This window comes from Microcaecilia unicolor, chromosome 7 (genome assembly GCF_901765095.1).
Source record: "Microcaecilia unicolor chromosome 7, aMicUni1.1, whole genome shotgun sequence".
Lineage (NCBI taxonomy): Eukaryota > Metazoa > Chordata > Amphibia > Gymnophiona > Siphonopidae > Microcaecilia > Microcaecilia unicolor.
The window spans coordinates 105413213-105432750 of NC_044037.1; the positions used below are offsets into that span (position 1 = coordinate 105413213).

General features: G+C 43.5%; 1 protein-coding gene across 3 annotated transcripts; it reads left to right on the forward strand.

Moving 5' to 3' along the window:
- The first annotated feature begins 301 nt into the window (after positions 1-301).
- Positions 302-18852, forward strand: LOC115473986 (nuclear fragile X mental retardation-interacting protein 2-like). Of its 3 annotated transcripts, XM_030209229.1 has the most exons (6): positions 302-612; positions 1022-1133; positions 1237-1400; positions 11268-12431; positions 12758-12790; positions 18383-18852. In XM_030209229.1, exons 3-6 carry the CDS (start codon positions 1268-1270, stop codon positions 18430-18432), a joined length of 1380 nt encoding a protein of 459 aa, XP_030065089.1. In that variant the 5' UTR covers positions 302-612; positions 1022-1133; positions 1237-1267; the 3' UTR covers positions 18433-18852. The 3 variants fall into 3 exon arrangements, with proteins under 3 accessions (XP_030065089.1, XP_030065088.1, XP_030065090.1); XM_030209228.1 differs by having other exon boundaries at positions 1022-1400; XM_030209230.1 differs by lacking the exon at positions 302-612 and adding an exon at positions 619-709 and having other exon boundaries at positions 1022-1400.
- The last annotated feature ends 686 nt before the right edge of the window (positions 18853-19538 follow it).

A 19538-nucleotide genomic window follows, 5' to 3' on the forward strand; every position in this document is an offset into this window, starting at 1 on the left:
ATTTGAAGAAATAAAAATGCTGTATCCACAATTTTTAATATTTTTGATACAATTTTTCCCCTCAAAAATCATTTCCAGGAACAGTATTTAACTTAAATGTTATTTTGTGAATTTCTTTTTCAGAGGACAGGACAGACATAATCTTCTCCATTCCCTGCTCTTTGTCGCCCTGAAGCTGGCCCTCAGCTGCTGAGATCACTTTAGTAGGACGCATCGTGTTCATGCGCAGTCTGCAGCCTGTGCTGTAATGGAGGATCCTGCTACACGTCTTCCAGCTCCTGAGCTCCACCCTTGGCAGTGCCCGAAGAACCCGCCTTTTCTGAGTTGGAGGATAATGGCTGCTCCCCTCCCTACCGCCGCTGCTGCTGCTTCTGCTTCTTTCTTCTGCCTGCGTTCTGGCGAATCTGCTGCGTGCGGACGTGCAGGCTACGTTTCCCCCAGGCTCTTCATTCTCTAGAGCAGTCACATGCTCAGAGTTTGGGCTGATCATCAGACCCAGTTCTTGCCGCTGCTCAGATCTGACTGCAAGGTTACTGCTTCCTGGGCCTTTACCGTGCCGCCCAAGCAGCTTCTTACACGCTGCTCTGCGTTCCCTCTGGCCTTCTGAATCGCGTGAGTTACAGGAAGAGGCTCCTTCGGGTCTGGCGAGTGTTCCTGGTATATTTCAGGCCTGACAAAATACAGAGAACGCCGCATGTAATTTTAGGGAGTAAGTTTATGAGGTACCTTAGGCTTGGTCACAGGATCTGTTTCTTTCAATTTGGGGACATTTTATGAAATACTTCAGGCCTGGTGAGGTTTTGGGGTGGCGGAAGGGATTCGGCTGTCTTTCAGGCCTGTTGGTTAATAGTGGCTGGCTGCCTCCTTCTGTTCTGGGTCATTAAAAGGGGACTATTCTTTCAGTTGGAGGGGAGTGGTTAGTAAGGTACCTAAACAGTTGGGGAATTGTAAAGGGTGTTTTTCAGGCTTTGTATAGTTAGATACATTGTATAACCTTTTATCCTGTGTATGTATCTTGCAGGTGTTCTTACCTTTCACATTATTTTTACCTGACCTCAACCATACAACTCATTCAAGTTAAAGGAGGAGAATCAGGAAAAAGTAACAGTGACACTCATCCTCAACAAGCTAAGGTGCAGAGACCTTTACCCCATTTAGATAATTTTCTTTTTCGATTAACATTAAACATTCAGCTGAGTACATTTTTATTTTTAATTTTTAAATATTTGTGGAAAGGGCCAGTTTTGAAAATAGAAAATAGAAGATTATGCAGAAGGGCATTGTTGCCAGCGATGAGAATATGAACCCCCAGGAGCTGTGGCCCAGTCGCAAGAAGGAGAAATGTTACAAGAGCGAGGCAGAGATTGAGCCGCTGAAGGGCTGTATCAGAACCAAATCAGGTATGGAGCTTGTGGAAAAGGGGATGTGGGCATGTGAAGATATGAGGAGCCTCCAAAAGGTATAGAAGTTGTGAGGGAGAAGAGAGACGGAGTAACATAGTAGATAGCAGCAAACAGAGGACCAAAGTGGACCATCTAGTCTGCCTGGTGAGGTGGTTAAGGTTGTAACTGCTGTTCCAGGCAGATTACTCCCATAATCTTCTTAGAAGTGTTAAAAGTAATTTGACAGCTTTTTTTTGAGCTGAAGTATTTAATGCTTGGTTTCTGTTCTCTTGCCATTTAAGGATCCTCTATATATCCCTACTTCTTGAATTTCAACAAACATTTTTATCTACATATCCACCTTCTCCGGGATGGCATTTCAGATGTTCATCACTCTTTTTGGGAAAAATGTTTACTGACATTGCTGCTAAGTCTGTCTCCCTGCAGTTTCATACCACACATTCTCTTGTCCTATGGTTTGTTTTTTTTCCTTTAGAAAGGGCTGATTTCTCTATTAATGCCTTTCATGTGTTTAAACATCGGCATACCTTCTCTCCTGACCCTCTTCTCTAGGACATATATGTTTAGATACAGAAGTGTCATCTCATATACAGTGCCTTTCAGAAGTCTTCATACCATAAGGCCACATTCTGCTGTCTTAAGAATTTACAATTCAAAATTCATTAAAGTAAAAACAAAATCCTACATTGAAAGTATATTATGTGTGCCAGTAAAACAAACTATAGAAATTTTCAGAAATTAATAAAAAAACTAAAATGTTTTGACTAAGGGCCTCTTTTACAAAGTTGTGCTAGCGATTCCTGCGTGGCAAATAAGAGGAAGCCCATAGGAATTAAATTGGCGGCTTCTCATTTACCACGCAAGAATCGCTAGCACGGCTTTGTAAAAGAGACCCTAAGTCATAGTAACATAGTAGATGACTGGTGAAAAAGACCTGCACGGGCCATTCAGTCTTCAGACCTCTTGACCCAGTACTTGGTAGAAGCCTCTTTTGAAGCACTAAGAGCCATGATTTATTTAGGATGTTTTACTGACTGCACAGTGGAGTGGTGCATTTTTTTCTTCACAAATAAGACCCCACTAATTATTTTTTCTCAGAAAACATAAAAAGGCAAATGTTATAATCACACACTGTAGGGGTTATCATTAGCTTCACAGCTCTTGTTTTATTCTTAACGTGGTGCATCTTTTCCCCATTTTTGGCAGGATAGCTCAGGCCCCCTCAGGTTGACTGGGGGTTGTCTAGACTGCAGTCTTCTCACAAATGTTCTCTTATATTTAGATGTGGGCTTTGGGGTACTCCAGAACATTCACTTTCTTCATGCTGAGCCATTCTATTGCTGCTTTTTCTTTATACTTAGAACTAGTGTTCTGCTAAATAGTGAATCTTTACACCAATCTTAGGTCCATGGCAGACTGAACAGGTTTTCCTCTGGGATCTACCTGTATTCATACAACCATCACCATGCTTTTCGTAACTCTAGAAAAAACTCATAGGAACATGAGTTAGCAATACTGGGTCAGACCAATGGTCCATCTAGCCCAGTATCCTGTTTTCCCACAGTGGCCAAGCCAGGTCACAAATACCTGGCAGAAACCCAAATCGTGGCAACTCTCCGTACTACAACTCTGTGCAGTATATATTTAAAATATTGTGCATAATTCCCCCATGGCGCCTGACCTTCCATAACTGTACATGCTTGCTCACTTTAACCTACCTTGAATTCTTCTCGCCCTCCCCCCAACGGGTTCAATTTGCAGCTTTCTTTGCTCCTTAGTTCTTTTTTCTTTTGCTCACCCTCACCTTTCTTTTTCTACTCTCTTCTGTCCTTAACATTTAGTAAAACTGTCAGCTCTCCTCCATTCCTTGGCTTCCTCATGTTTCTCTCTTCTCTTCTCCTTCCCCCTCCCCCAAGTCAAACTGATTAGACAGCAAGAGAAGGCAGCAAATGGCTGTAAATCTGGGTGCATCATTTTCCACTGCCACCCAGCTTCCAACTGCTGTTTGAACTGTGCAGCTGTATGAAGTCCTATGCAGTTCAGATCTGCAGTCGGGCTCAGGATGGCAGAGGGCGACAGCCCGATGTACAGCCATTTTCCACATCCTCTTGGCATATGGTCAGCGTGGGGGAAGAGGGGGAACCATGTGAATCACTGGGTCTTCTGCTTCTACTTCTTGAACTATGTGCAAATGCTGTATTGCACAGAATTCCCCCAGGATTGTTTACTGTAGGGATGGTGGTGGTAGAGTAATATGGCATAAAGCAGACAGCACAGATTGCTTAGCTGTGAGACAAAAAGATCCACTTTGGTCCCGTCAGACTACAAAGTCTTCTCTCACATATATGCGGTGTTCCCCAAGTGTATCTTTGCAAACACTAAGCTACACATCCTATGACTTTTCTTCAATAGTGGTTTCCTTTTTGCCCCTCTCATACATCTTGGCCAGAAACCTTTGTATTTCTTTTAAAGTGGTCTTAGGCCTCATAGGATCCTTTTCCAGTGTTTTCCTGAACCCACAGCTACTGAGTTTGGAAGTATGGCTTGATGGAGGCAGTATCTTGGTGGTGCCAAATTGTTTCCACTTTACATTGGTAAGACCAGACGGTACCCCAAAGAGATATCAGGTATATTAGTTTTCTTATTATTCCCCCCCCCCCCCCCCAAAAAAAAAAAAAAAAAAAGAAGTACTATACCTTTGACTAATTTTATCCCAGAGATCTTTGGCAGTTTCATGTACAACATTTTTAGACCTTTGCTTCAAATTCACTTCATACCACAAACGGCTTAATTCTTCGCCCAGGAATATTCATGTTGGCTCAGTCATTATGATTATACACAAGTGGCCTCAACTTGCAGGTCTTGTTAAGGCAATTTTTGGACAGTTTGGGTTTGCTGTGACAAAGGATATGAAAACTTATGCAATCAAGACTTTCTGGTTACTTTTTCTTAATCTTTTAAAATTCTTTATTTCAACTTATGAATACAAAATGTTACATTGTTACCGTTCAGACCAACCAATTACTCTTCCGTTACAGTACATTGATCCTTCCATCTTAAAGATATCTAATACATTATTGGCAGACTGTTGGTACAGACCCACCCCCACCCAATTACCCCTCCTCTTCCAATGTATTACCTTCCCATTTTCCTAATTTTCTACTATAATATGTGCTATATACATATAGGGGTGAATTCTATATATGGCACCAAAACACCCCGCACTTGTTCTATGTTATTCTATAAGCCTCACCTAAAATTAGGCACCATTTTATAGAATTCGAGTAGTTCCCATTTCCGCATCTAAAATTTAGGAGCGACCATTTACGCCAACTAAAACTGGTATAAATTCCCGTGCCTAACTTAGGTGCATATCGGGCATATTCTGTAAACATCTGTGTGCTACGCCCAGATTTATCGTGGCATTAGTCAGCTTTTTTTTTTTTTTTGCAAGTTGTGTACTAATGTGTCCAATAGTGTGGCACCCACAATAAAAATGTGGGATCAGTGTTGGTCTTCTGCAACTTCACTACAAGTTGCACCCAGTTCTCAAAATTTTGCCAAAGTCCGCCTGGTGTGGAAAGCTTGAGTTGAGCTTGAGTTGTAATATCAGTGTCTGGGAATTATCTCAATTTAAAGTTCAGGCAGAAAGAGCACTCGGCTCACATTATCCATCTTGCCAGCCAATGTCACTTCCTCATTGTTAATTATTTTTTGAATATTTTCTAATTTTCACTGATCTAGCAATATACTATATTTCTGCATGATAAAGTTTGATTTCAGTGCATTTTGAAGTGAAAAATAAACAAGATTGGGAAGATTTTTTTGAAAGGTACTGGGTGCAACTTCTATTGCAGACCCTGCACTATTTTAGTCCTTTTCTTCTGGATCCTATCTAGCTGCTACATATCCTTACTGAGTTAGTCTCCAAAAGCAAACACAGATTCCAGATGAGGCTTCATGATTGACGTAGTATGGGGTATTATCTCCTGTTTTGTTTTTCCCTCCCAGTTATGCCTTTCTATGCAGAATAATGCAGTCAATGGTTATCGGCCTCAGCAGTCCGGTGGCATTAATGCCAAGAGCCAGAGTTCCCTGTTTTTGGAAGGGTGGGATGGGTAGGCGAGGAAAGGCCTGGTGCATGCCTAAAGCAGCCTGTGATAAGGCTGCCGCTGGCGCTGCAACACGGAAGACTTCTGAGAAGATATTGCATGCTGGGGAGTGACAGAACACCATGGGCAGGGCTGGGAGGAGAAGGAGAGATGCTGTACTGTAAGAGGGGGGAGGCGTAACCCTAGGGGGGGCGGGCCCCCTCCTTTGGGCAAGAGAGACACTACGTGGTGAGGAGACCCGGATGCTGGATGGGGAAGAGTGGGCATTCCTGCACTAACCAGTTAGTGCATCTACATTACTTCATGCTAACTGGTTAGCATACAGATAACACAGGAGCCTTTACCATCTACAAAATAGTTGGTTGTAAGTTCTCCCATGATGATTTTTTTAAAATGGCCTTGTGTAAGTGGCGACATTAATGCATAGCCATGTATATTGTACCCATTTCTTTTATTTGCGCTTTAACAGCATATTTTTGCTGTTTTCTGTATTTTTTAATAAATCAACAAAATTTGCCTGTTCATAACATAGAACATAAGAGTAGCCATACTGGGTCAGACTAGTGATCCATCTAGCCCAGTATCCTGTTTCCAACAATGGCCAAGCCAGGTCACAAGTACCAGGCAGAAACCCCACCAATCCCAGGGCAAGCAATAGCCTCCCCATGTCTGGGCAGACTGGATGGACCGTGCAGGTCTTTTTCTGCCGTCATCTACTATGTTATGTATGTCTCAATAGCAGACTACGGATTTTCCTCCAGGAACTTGTCCAAACCTTTTTTTTAAACCCAGATACGCTAACTGCTGTTACCACATCCACTGGCAATGAGTTTCAGAGTTTAACTATTCGTTGAGTGAAAAAATATTTCCTCCTACCTATTTGTTTTGAAAGTATTTCCATGTAACTTCCTCAAGTGTCCCCTAGGCTTTGTACTTTTGGAATGAGTAAAAAATCGATTTACTTCTACTCGTTCTACACCACTCAGAATTTTATAGACCTCAATTATATCTCCCCTCATCCATCTCTTTTCCAAGCTGAAGAGCCCTAACCTCTTTAACCTTTCCTCATACGAGAGGAGTTCATACCCTTTATCATTTTGGTTGCTCTTTTTTGAATTTTTTCTAATTGTGCTATATATTTTTTTGAGATACGGCAACCAGAATTGAACACAATACTCAAGATGAGTTCGCACCATGGAGCGATACAGAGGCATTCTAGTATTTTTGGTCGTCTTCACCATCCCTTTCCTAATAATTCTTAGCATCCTGTTTGCTTTCTTGGCTGCCACCGCACACTGTACAGAAGATTTCAGCATATTATCTATAACAACACTTAGATCTTTTTCTTGAGGGCTGACCCCCCCAAGGTGAAACCTAGCATAAATTAACAATGATTCGGATTATTCTGTCCATTGTGCATTTGTCCACATTTTTTTTTTGTTACATTTGTAGCCCGCGCTTTCCCACTCATGGCAGGCTCAATGCGGCTTACATTGGGCAATGGAGGGTTAAGTGACTTGCCCAGAGTCACAAGGAGCTGCCTGTGCCTGAAGTGGGAATCAAACTCAGTTCCTCAGTTCCCCAGAATTTCATCTGCCATTTGGATGCCCAGTCTTCCAGTTTCCTAAGTTCTTCTTCAATATTTCACAGTTCACACATGTTTTAACAACCTTGAATAGTTTTGTCATCTGCAAATTTATTCACCTCACTCGTCATTCTGATTTCCATATCATTTATAAATATATTAAATAGCACCGGTCCCAGTACTGATCCCTGCAGCACTCCACTGTTCATCCTCCTCCATTGAGAGAAATGACCGTTTAAACGTACCCTCTGTTTTCTGTCCAGTAACCAATTCCTAATCCACACCAGAACCTTGCCTCCTATCCCATGATTCTTTAATTTTCTCAGGAGTCTTTCATGAGGAACTTTATCAAAAGTTTATCTCTCTGTTCTTCCTTAAGTTTGAATTTTACAAGTACTGCCTGAGAATCTGGACTGACCCAATCCCTGAGCAGTCTGGATTTTTGGACTTGTACTGTGTGATGTTTGAAAGATTTAAAGGAGAAAAGAGGTTCGAGTATGGAGGAAAGAAAATTTAGGATAGAGAGCCACCTCGAAAAATTTGTTAAAAACAAAGTGTTAGTAGAATTTAGATTTTTTTTAAAGTAAAACTGTCCAAAATATACATTCATTGTAACCTATCCCTAGTTACTTCCATTCTTTTAACAAATATTAGGTGTTCTAAGTAGAACTTAGATCGAGAATCAAAAGTTGACCACAGATGTTAAACTGCCATTATAATACATTGGGAAGTGGTTTCTCTCATATTCTAAATGCAATGCCAAGTGATCAGTCACCACATCAAGGTAAGATGCTCCAAAAGAAACCTTTATTACGACCCAACACGGTCCGTGTTTCGGCTAACACACCTTCCTCAGGGGTCAAATCAATCAATGAGTGCTCAATTACGTATCGATAAATGGAGCATTAAATTATCTTGACAAGTGCCTTTTAAAATGTGCTGTCAATACAGATATTGACAGCACGTTTTACAAGGTACTTGTCAAGATAATGTGGAAAGTGTGAACCCCATCTGTTTTTCTCTCATATTCTGCCCTCTCACTGCCTGTGATTGGCTGCAGCTTAAACCATAATATAGAACATTACTATGAGATGACTCAGAATTCTTGAACCAAAATCTTCTTTAATGCTGTAATCAAACAAGTAAAAAATAACTTGCAGTTCAGATGTGCTAGATTAGAGTTTTTCCTTGCAAACTAGAATTCTGTTCTCAGCCAGCTCGCTCTACCTGCAAGAGAATATTTTGGAGAAATTCAGCAACATTGAGTAATGCTGTATATATTTTTATACTGATGAAATCTTAATAGCATCACATAACTTGAAGGGGGTCATACATCAAAGTACAGCATAGGGAGATTCAGCTCACAGAGGAGAATGCTGCAGACTAACTCTTACAGACCTGCTGGACAGATAAAGGGGAGGTACAAGTAGCCCAGTGTGTGCATAACAAGGTAAGCCAATAAGAAGAGACCCATAAGACACAAATCTAGGACATGTGCTCAGGAAGAGCCTGTTACAGAGAACTACAAGATAACAGGGATTTGTAGTTTAAGGGCACAATGTTAAAATTTAATGGTACAGACGACATATATCTATAAACAACAAAATAGCCTGCCTCCATAAAAATGGGGGCAGAATACATACCTTTTAATTATTGGTAGAGAGTGCTCATTTCTGCAGCTGACTACTTTTGGAGATGTAGTAGTTTTGTTTCTTGGAAGAGAAGCTAGTGAGGAGGTGGGTTTTCCGTGAAGTTGAAGGAGAGAGAGGGAAAGATGGAACTAAACATACTGAATTTAGCAAGAGTGTATTACATGAGGAAGTTAAAATGCAACTATGCTAGTTGTTTCCTGTAATCTTGTAAATTATTGAATAAAATAATGTGATTGCTGGGAAAGCCCGCTTCATTGCTTGTACTTTAAGCTTAACATATATGGGAAGAAGCTGGAAACTACAGGCCGGTAAGCCTCACTTCGGTTATTGGAAAAGTAATGGAAGCAATGCTAAAGGACAGGATAGTGAATTTCCTGGAAGCCAATAAGTTGCAAGATCCGAAACAATATGGTTTTACCAAAGGGAAATCGTGTCAAACGAATCTCATTGAATTCTTTGACTGGGTGACTGGAGAATTGAATCAAGGACGTGCTATGGACGTAATCTACTTAGATTTCAGCAAAGCTTTTGACACGGTTCCCCACAGGAGGCTCTTGAATAAACTGGACAGGCTAAAGATAGGACCTGAAGTGGTGAACTGGATTAGGAACTGGTTGACGGACAGAAACCAGAGGGTGGTGGTGAATGGAATTCACTCGGAGGAGGGGAAGGTGAGTAGTGGAGTGCCTCAGGGATCGGTGCTGGGACCGATTCTGTTCAATATATTTGTGAGTGACATTGCCGAAGGGTTAGAAGGTAAAGTTTGCCTTTTTGCGGACGATACTAAGATTTGTAACAGAGTGGACACCGGGGAGGGAGTGGAAAACATGAAAAAGGATCTGCGGAAACTAGAAGAATGGTCTAAGGCTTGGCAATTAAAATTCAATGCGAAGAAATGCAAAGTGATGCACTTAGGGAGTAGAAATCCACGGGAGAAGTATGTGTTAGGCGGGGAGAGTTTGATAGTTACGGACGGGGAGAGGGATCTTGGGGTGATAGTATCTGAGGATTTGAAGGCGACGAAACTGTGTGACAAGGCGGTGGCTGTAGCCAGATGGTTGCTAGGCTGTATAGAGAGAGGTGTGACCAGCAGAAGAAAAGAGGTGTTGATGCCCCTGTATAAGTCGTTGGTGAGGCCCCACCTGGAGTATTGTGTTCAGTTCTGGAGGCCGTACCTTGCTAAGGATGTGAAAAAAATGGAAGCGGTGCAAAGAAAAGCTACGAGAATGGTATGGGATTTGCGTTACAAGACGTATGAGGAGAGACTTGCGGACCTGAACGTGTATACCCTGGAGGAAAGGAGAAACAGGGGTGATATGATACAGCCGTTCAAATATTTGAAAGGTATTAATCCGCAAACGAACCTTTTCCGGAGATGGGAGGGCGGTAGAACAAGAGGACATGATATGAGAGTGAAGGGGGCAGACTCAAGAAAAATGTCAGGAAGTATTTTTTCACGGAGAGAGTGGTAGATACTTGGAATGCCCTCCCGCGGGAGGTGGTGGAGATGAAAACGGTAGCGGAATTCAAGCATGTGTGGTATAAACATTAAAGGAATCCTGTGCAGAAGGAATGGATCCTCAGAAGCTTAGCCGAGATTGGGAGGTGGGGCTGGTGTTTGGGTGGTGGGGCTAGTTCTGGGCAAGACTTCTACTATCTGTGTCCTGAAAATGGGGCTAGTTCTGGGCAAGACTTCTACGGTCTGTGTCCTGAAAATGGCAGATACAAATCAAGGTAAGGTATACACAAGAAGTAGCACATATGAGTTTATCTTGTTGGGCAGACTAGATGGACCGTGCAGGTCTTTTTCTGCCGTCATCTACTATGTTACTATATATAAAAAATACATTTTTAGTTTAGTAAAATGTTACTTTTATTTTTGGTTTATAACATATTGAAACTTGTGGCAGATTGAGTTCATGCAATGATTCTATTTTCTCCCTACATTCTAGAACTTCAGAACCTGCTCGGTCTTTGGTTTAACCCCTTTGCTTCCCTACTGCTGAGGCCTTTTGCCAGTCTTGATGCCATATCTGCCCCTGCTGAGACTGATCCTTGCATCCCTGCCACAACAAACTGTCTTACCTTACTCCTCAGTCTAACATCTGGTGGAATGCTTTTTATATAGAAAAAGTTGTGCACCAGTGCAAATTTAAGAGCAATAGATTGGGGAAAAAACCCCACCCGATCTTTCTCTTGTCTTTTTTCCTGGGGCATGTCTGACTAACAGTGGTTCCACTCCAGATGCTGGATTTTATATGCGCAGGTCACCTGATGCCAGGAATTTTTCAGCCCTTTTCCCTCTTAAAATTAGCATTGCTTGTTAAAGGGAATTCTAGAAGCAGTCCATTACTAGCTGTTTTGTACATTTATTTGTGTTTCTAATTTTTCTTAAGTATAGAGGTCCTCGGTCCACTGAATAATTGCTTCACACTGTTATCTGACTGGGTCTGGGGTAATTATTTTTTCTATCATCTGAATTTTCACTGATTCCAACTTTCTTCTTCCTTCCCAGGGTCCTGGGACACAAACGGATGCGGTCCTGACCCAGAGATTGAAGCAATGTCCAGTCGGAGCGAGGAAAGCACCCCATTGAGTCCATCCAATAGCATGAATATCCGTAACCTGCAGATTTCAGAGCGGGAGACCACAGCCCCCCGCCAGGCACAGAGACCTCCTGCCCACCATTATAGTTACCATCGGCACCAATCGCACTATACTGACCGCTCAGGGCCCTTCCAACCAGGCTTCAGGAGGAACTTTAGGGACTTTGAGAGAAAGTACAGGAGGGACTGGGTTCCTCGGCAGAATAATGCAGTCAATGGCTATCGGCCTCAGCAGTCCGGTGGCATTAATACTGAGAGCCGGAGTTCCACACGCGTGCAGAAGACTAAAGAGCTGCTGGGACCTTCTGAGGAGTTGAAGGGCAACTCCCCTGAGCCTCAAATTGTACCTACTGGCAGTGTGAAGACTGAGGGGTGTCCCTCATCTCCACGTAGAGCATCAGGAGTTTCAGATTCCCCTCAGCTGCTTGAAGAAATGGATGGGAAGCCAGCTGTCACTACAGCTGGGAGAGAGGAGACCTGGTCACTCTTCAAGCAGCTACCGGTTTTCCCAGTGGACAGTAGTAGCGCACGCACTCTGCCGAAGATCAGCTATGCTAGCAAGGTGAAAGAAAATCTAGAGAAGAGAACCCCAGAGCCTGCTGCAGTCTCAGCAGCCAAAACCACCATGGTGCCTGCCTCAGCAGTGAAGACCACTAACAGCTTGCCCAACTGTGTGCTGTCCACCAGCCAAAATGATCCGTATCGAACTGGCACAACTGCAGCCACTTCTGCCACGTTTCTCCCTACTTTAGGTGCTCCCTCATCCCCTGCAACCCCAGAGCTAGTACCACATCATTTGGACTCCTCACCCAGCAGTGAGAATGGACAGAGTGCCCCTGGCTCTCCACCCTGTGCGTATTCCCAGAATAAAGAACACCTGGGTGCCATTTTTCAGAATGAGTGGGGGCTGTCCTTCATCAATGACCCAAATGCTGGGCAGGCATTGTCTGCAGGAGAGACCCCGCCTCTTGTCACAAACGTGCCAGAGGTGACAGCAGAAATGGAGCCTCGAGCATGCCAGGAGTCTGCAAGTGAGAAGGACTGGGAGGCAGTGGTGTGGTACCACATGCGAGGTAAATTTCTGCTAAGGAGTATTTTCCTATTAGAATAGGGCATGTTTATTTATTTATTTATTGCATTTGTACCCCGCATTTTCCCACCCATTTGCAGGCTCAATGTGGCTTACAGAGTTCTGTTATGACATAGTCATGACAGAATCTTAGATACAGTCAGTAATAAGCAGAAGTTGGGTGAGGACTTGGAGAAGAAGGTGTTAGGTTAGTGTAAGAGGTTGATTTTGATAGCTGGGTGGGTTAGTTTTAAGCTAGGACTACAGTGCACTTAGTAATATGCATATTTTCATTGTTTTAATGTTTTTCTCTTTTTTTTTTTTCTCTAGAATGGGATCAGCTGTGGAATTTGCACCAATTAGGTAAAGTTAAAGTATCTAGTGCTGCTTACTGTAGAAGGCAATTTTGAAAGCCCATTACCCAGGTACATGTCATTTGTACCTGGGTAAACTAGCCTGTCTGAAAATAATTCCTATCAAACAGAAACTGCTGACTTCCATTGTGCATGGACTTTTTAGCTTTGTTATAAAGAGGCACTCCTGGGTGTGTGTGTGTGTTAGGTCAGAGGAGGGGAAGGAGTGACCATACATGGGATTTCCAAAAGCCTGTGTGCTATTGGCTAGCTTTGAGGACAGCAACAGGGCATTCAGGGCCGTGCCTAGGGTCTCTGGCGCCCCCCTGCAGACCATCAGTTGGTGCCCCCCTGCAGACTATGAGTTGGCGCCCCCCCCCCCCCCCCCCCCGGACCTGCCTGGCTCCAAGGCGCGTGGAAGAGCTGGGTGGTGCCAAAGAGCCAAGCGCTGCTCCCCCAAGCTGCCGTCTGGGGCGCGATGGAGGAAGTGGCTGGGTTTGGCCTGCAGAGGAGGCTCTGAGCATACTTCTCATTCAGCCTGAGGCTCCTCCGCTCCATCCCCGATTCCCTGGCGCTTTAAATTTACCTCTCTCTGCCTCCGACGTCTGCGCAGCGTCAGTGAAAGCGCTGCCTGTCTGATGTCTCTCCACCAGCCTTCCCTTCGCTCGTTCATTCCCTCTGTGTCCCGCCTTCTTCTGACGTAATTTCCTTGAGGGCGGGACACAGAGGGAACGAACGAGTGAAGGGAAGGCTGGTGGAGACGTCAGACAGGCAGCGCTTTCACTGACGCTGTGCAGACGTCGGAGGCGGAGCGAGGTAAATTTAAAGCGCCGGGGAATTGGGGATGGAGCAGAGGAGTAAGGTGTTTTTTTTAATACAACTACAGCGCAGTGCCCTTGAAGGCAGGCGCCCCCCTGCGGCGCTTACCGTGTTGGCACGGCCCTGAGGACATTCATTGTGAAAGGAGATACTTGCGTAGTTTTTCAGCGAAAATGCTCCATTATTTTTAATTCTTTATGTGGGCTGCTCAAAATTGCCTCTACGCTTGTTTAACCTGTATATCAGTGCTTTCCAATCGGTGGGTTGTCTGATGTGATCAGGTGTGCCACAGATAAGTCATTCTCTGATGCTCAGTTCCACGCTAGCACCTGAGATCTACTCCTAGCACCTCACAGCAATAAATACCAGCATTAGGTCTGAAATGTATTGGAGTTCATTTCTGAGCATGTGTATGCAATTATATCTGCTGCTTCTTCCTAACTGCTCCAGAAGCCACTGAACATGGGATTTAAGGGCAATCTGCAGGGCTGGAATGAGTGAACCTTGCTTTATGTACAGTCAGCAGCTCTTTTTCAATGTAGTTCTTCCAGCTTCTGTCTTTTGTCTCCAGGCACAGTGAGATGAGGAGAGTGGGTAGTGAGCAGTGGAAGAACATTGGGCAGCTACATGCCACAACCTAAGTAACTAATTGAGCCAGCTGCCCATGCAGCATGGATTTCTTTTTTTCTTCTACATAGAGACAGCTGAAGTCCAGGAGTTAGGCCTCTTCATGGTGAGGACTGACAGGACAGAGAGAGTTCACGTATGGTAGGAACTGAGGGTAGGGAAGGAGTGGGAGCAACTGTAGGCTAAGGAGGTGAGCAATGGGCAGTGTTCCCATGTTATAGGTCAGCAGAGTGGAACAGAGCAGCAGAAAGGGCCACAAGGCAAGACTAGCAAACAGTGGCTGAAGCGTAAAGAAGTGTTAACTGAAAACTGAGACTTTATCCTCCAGTGGATATGGGTAGGTGAGAGGTGGCAGGAGAAACTCATGGGCATAGACTGGGGGAACAAAACCAGCAGTATTTATCTGCACACTGAATGTATATCTTTCTGTCAGTAAGTTTCAAGAGTCACTGGAATGCTGCTTCACTGTGATGGGTCCGTGTGTGTCTGCTTTTCTCTCCTTTTGGTGTAAAATTTGCTAGAGATGCTGGAATGTGCTGGGGTTCCATAGCCCTTTTTTAAGCCTTGTGAAAACTGTGCACCACAAACTGGGTTTTCTTAAAGTTGTGTGTGTGTGTATGTATATATATATATATATATATATATATATATATATATATATATATATATATATATATATATATATATTTATTTATTTATTTATTTATTTATTTCTACTTGTAAGTACTGTACATTACTTGTAGATCTCTATTAGGCAGTACTTCCCATGTAGACAGCTTTATAAAGTTTACCAGAGGAAATATATGAAATTGTTGCATACTCTGTTAATTGTGTAACACCTGTATACAAACTGTCATATGCAACAGTATACATTCTATAAAGGAATCATATAGGTCTACCTGTCAAAACCCAGTGTACAGTTGGATTGCTTACCAGTAAGGAGTTCTCCATGGGCAGCAGTGGTATGCAGCCACACAAAAGGATGATACCATACTTGGTGGCTCCCTTAGTTGTGTGCTCTCCCAGAGCTTGAGAAGTGGCAGAAATCCCATGAGCAGAGGGAGGAAGGAGGTGTGGTATGGCAGCATTTCCTTGCTGTCCACAGAAAACCCCCATGATTAATAAACAATCTCACTTTCTCCATGGACAATAAAGGAGATGCATCCATACTCCAGAGCAGGGGTTTTCAATGCAGTCCTCAGGACACACCTAGCCGGTCAGGTTTTCAGGATACCCACAATGAGTGTGCATGAGAGAGGTTTGCATGCACTACCACCATCTCATGCATATTCATTGTGGGTATCCTGAAAAACCTGACTGGCCAAGTGTATCCTGAAGACTAGATTGGGAACCCCTGCTGTAGGGTGCTACAAAACTGAGAGTTTCCTTTTGTTTGGTCTGTGGGGCAACCATTTGCTCCTTTGTGTTTGGAGAAGAGTGATAAATCGGGCAAAAACAGTTTGCAATATGAATTGTATAAACACAGCATTTAGATGTAACAAGGTGTCCATGCGGTAATCCTTTGTGAAGGAATGGGCAAAGACCTGGCTGCAGTTCTGTAGATGTAATCCACGAGAGCCGGTCTGAGGTTGGTAGTAAATGTTGCTTTCACACAGCTGATGTGTTGCAGTGTGGTCTGGCAAAGGCAGATTGGCCTTGTAACAGAAATCGATACAGTCCAGTATCTAGCTGGTGAGAGTACACTTGGTGACCTTTACCCTGGGTGTTTTGGACTAAGAGACCTAGCTGAGAGCAGCTTCAGATATCCTTTGGTGTCCTGTACATCCTAAAAAATACATTGCAGTCCGTGTGCAGGGTTTTCTTAGCTCAGTGGTTCCCAAACTTGTCCTGGAGGCCCCCCAGCCAGTCAGGTTTTTCAGGATATCCACAATGAATATTCATGAAAGATATGTATGCACTGCCTTCATTGCATGCAAATCTCTCATGAATATTCATTGTGGACATGCTGAAAACCTGACTGGCTGGGGTGCCTCCAGGACCAGGGTTGGGAATCTTAGCTGATTGAGGCTTCAGAAAAATTACTGGCAGGACAATGATTTGTTTCAGATCGGGTAGAGACTGAAGTGTGTTTGGATAGCGACTCTAGTAGGGTACAACTGGGATGTAGGGCAGGTAATAAACTGGAGCAACGTTCTGCAGGAGGTATTGGAATGTTGCTTGTCCCAGCAGCTTGAAAGAAGGTGCCAGAAGTTTAGTCAGCGTGACATTGAAGTCCTACACAGGAGGTGGGTTACAAATAAGGGGTTTTTTTTTTGTGAGGAAAGTCCTTACATGAGTTTGTCAGCTGTCATGGTAGGCCAGAATTACTGATGAATGCAGGCACATGGAGTTTGTTTTTTAGATCAGAGGTGGATAACATCAAGGGATAACTCAGCAGTTGTGAGACTGGACAGAACTATGGTACTTGGTTGTGTGTTGTAAGCATCAACGAGCAAAGTGGCTCCACTTGAGTTGGTAGGATTACTTGGTGGAGGGTTTCCTGGAGGCAAGAAGGATGCTGCTAAGGACACCGTTGTGATGCAGACAGCTGCGATATATGTCGGGTTGTTCATTTTTGAAATTGGACTGCTGTGCGCAAAAGGGAATCCCTACTTGTGGTGGGGGTGGGGGGTTCTGCCATATTTGAACTCTGGGAAAACATCCATCTACTAAGGGACCTGGCAAACATGACTTCACCTTATCATGTAGTTACATATCAACTTCTTGTCCATAGAAAAACACCATAACCATTGCTAAAAGTAGCGCTTTCTGTAGTGAAGGAAGTTGAAATAGGCTGTGGGTTTGTGAGTGTGTCTGAAAAGGAGTGGAATGTGGGCACTTTACTGTTGATGGGGTTCATGGGTTGTAGGGGGACAGTCCCTTGAGGGTGGGATGGAATCTCAGAAGGATTCTTGACTGTAGGTAAAGATCATAATGGAGATAGTGGTGTAGGTACCACCCAAACAGCCCCAAGTAAAGATGACCCAGCAACCTGTAAAGATAGAGGCAGATTGCAGCAAATATTTTGCTTATTCATATAATGACATTGCTGTGCTGCCTCCTGACTTCAGTTGAATTGCTTGATTGAGTCGCAGCAAGAGAAGCGCTCAAATGCATCATTGCCTACTATAGAGAATGACACAGGGACAAAGTTTGTCGCCCATCCCCGCTCTGGCCCCCGCCCTTGCATATTTTTGCAGTTTTATATTATATAGGGCTTTTTGTAGGCCTATAACCCAAGATAAACATTACATGTATATTTTTAAATTTTAATCAAAATACTGTTATGATTTCAATCTATGGACGAATAATGTGTCATCAATCTCGGGATTCAGTCTAGTTTTCCTGTCTTCCACAGTCACATTCCCACAATAGAAGACATGCTGGTAGCAGGAAGGCATGGGATCCCCATACAAATTTTGCTAGTTTGACCGGCACTTTTGCTTATTTTTCCAAAACGAGAAAACATCAGTAGCAGCATCACTTGAACATAAATAACTGTCCAAGTCATTAACAGCCTTCAGAGGAGACATGGTTCCATAAGTTGCTCAGAAAACCAACATCCAATTTCATTCTTTTGGAGGGAGCTTTTCCACAGACACAACGCTTTCTGGAAATGTGGGTTAGAGAATGATATGGGGACAGTTTGACCCTGTCCCCACTGTAATTCCGTTAAAATATTAGTTACCGCAGATCCCCATGTCATTCTCCAGCCTGTTTCCCTTGTCCCAAGTCTGACAATAAGAACCACATGAAATGATGCACTTAAAACAGTTCTTTTACTCCCATGCTCAAATGGGTAATTCAATTGGAGGACAAAGTTGGGAGGTAGCAGTGTGGAAATACTGCTGGAGGTAAGTTCAGTGCTTGTTACTTACCTCCTCCCAGCCTCAGCACAGCAGAGGCGCAACGCTTTACTTGGGGGGGGGGGGGGGGGGGGGGGGGATTGTGTTCTTCCCTTCCCCTCCCCTGCTGCTGAAAGGAGCTCTCTGCAGTATGTCGTTTGGGGCCTAGAATTTGAAATTACAGAACTGTGTGGAAGAGCAGAGAGCCCTGCTGAGAAGGATGCAGGGAAAATTGCTTGGTGAAATGGAAAAACTCTGTAGACGTTCTGCGCTTTCTATTTACTTTGATTCTCTCCTTCAATTCTCCACAGATCCAGCAAGAGTCATGATGTATTCTGAACCCACTGATGGAAAGGGTTAAACCAGACCTCCATTACTGTCGGTGGATCCTTTTGCTTTTCCCTCTTCCCTGTTTTCCATCAAATATTGGGAAAAAAAACCCAACAATGTAAAATGTAAACTTGAAACATGGAAAGGGTGGGTGGGAAGAATCTAGCCTTCACATGTACACATTTTAAATGCATAACTGCCCCCACCATTGGGGGAAGGGTTGGCAGCAGCACATGGAAACCTGCTGTCCTCTCACCCTGTATTCCTAATCAAATGCACCTTTAAATTTTGTTTTTGTTTTCTTTTGTTAACAAAGATTTTAAAAACAAAAGGAAATCTTTTTTAAAGGAAATACCTTAATTTCATGTGGAATGTGTCTTGAATCAGAAGGAAGAAAATATACATGTTAAATACCCAATTGGTGATGAAATAAAAAGAAAATATATTTAAATGCACCTCTGAAATCTGTTTATTTCCTTCCCTGCATGGATAACATTTTTCCAGTATGTTTTAGGAGGGAATCGGGGGATTGGGCATAGTTGTAGTTTTATGCCTGGTTAAATACGGACAAAAGCACAAGAGCCTCAGTCAAGCTGATGAACGACAAACTATGTTGCTGTATTTCAGAGCAACATAGTTTGTCGTTTTGCCAGCCGGAATGCATTTTCTCCCTGTGCTTGGAGTGTGGTTGGAGGATGGAACACTTATTCACATATAGCCTACAGCAATGTTTCATGAATCTTTCTGAGACCGTGACACCATTCACATAGCCACTGAAGGCATATGACCACCCTCCCCACCCCCAGGGGTGATGTGGGCCAAAGACATCTTATGGAGGGCCTGCCCAGGTTGTTACATCAAACATGAGTTTTGCAACCTCATTTGGAGTCATGACTCCAAGTTCTGGCCTAAGTTGTTAACCCTGCAGATTCTCATTATAGTGTGCTCTGTTCACAGTTGTTCACCACCCAGTGAGGCCCCTGTCATTCCATGTTCATCCTCACCCTGCCCCCAGTATCCAGTCAATGTCCCCCCCCCCACCAGACACACACTCTTACATATTCATACTAATTTAGCTGTTATCAAAATTAGTTAACGTTGATTAGTAATAACACAGTGGAACTGTGTAAACAATAT

Excerpts from the sequence above, each read along its gene's own strand:
- LOC115473986 (XM_030209228.1), top strand. The coding sequence starts at position 1,268 with ATGCAGAAGGGCATTGTTGCCAGCGATGAGAATATGAACCCCCAGGAG. Across the intron at positions 1,401-11,267 it reads CTGTATCAGAACCAAATCAG|GGTCCTGGGACACAAACGGA; the intron begins GTATGGAGCTTG and ends CTTCCTTCCCAG. Across the intron at positions 12,791-18,382 it reads GTGGAATTTGCACCAATTAG|ATCCAGCAAGAGTCATGATG; the intron begins GTAAAGTTAAAG and ends AATTCTCCACAG.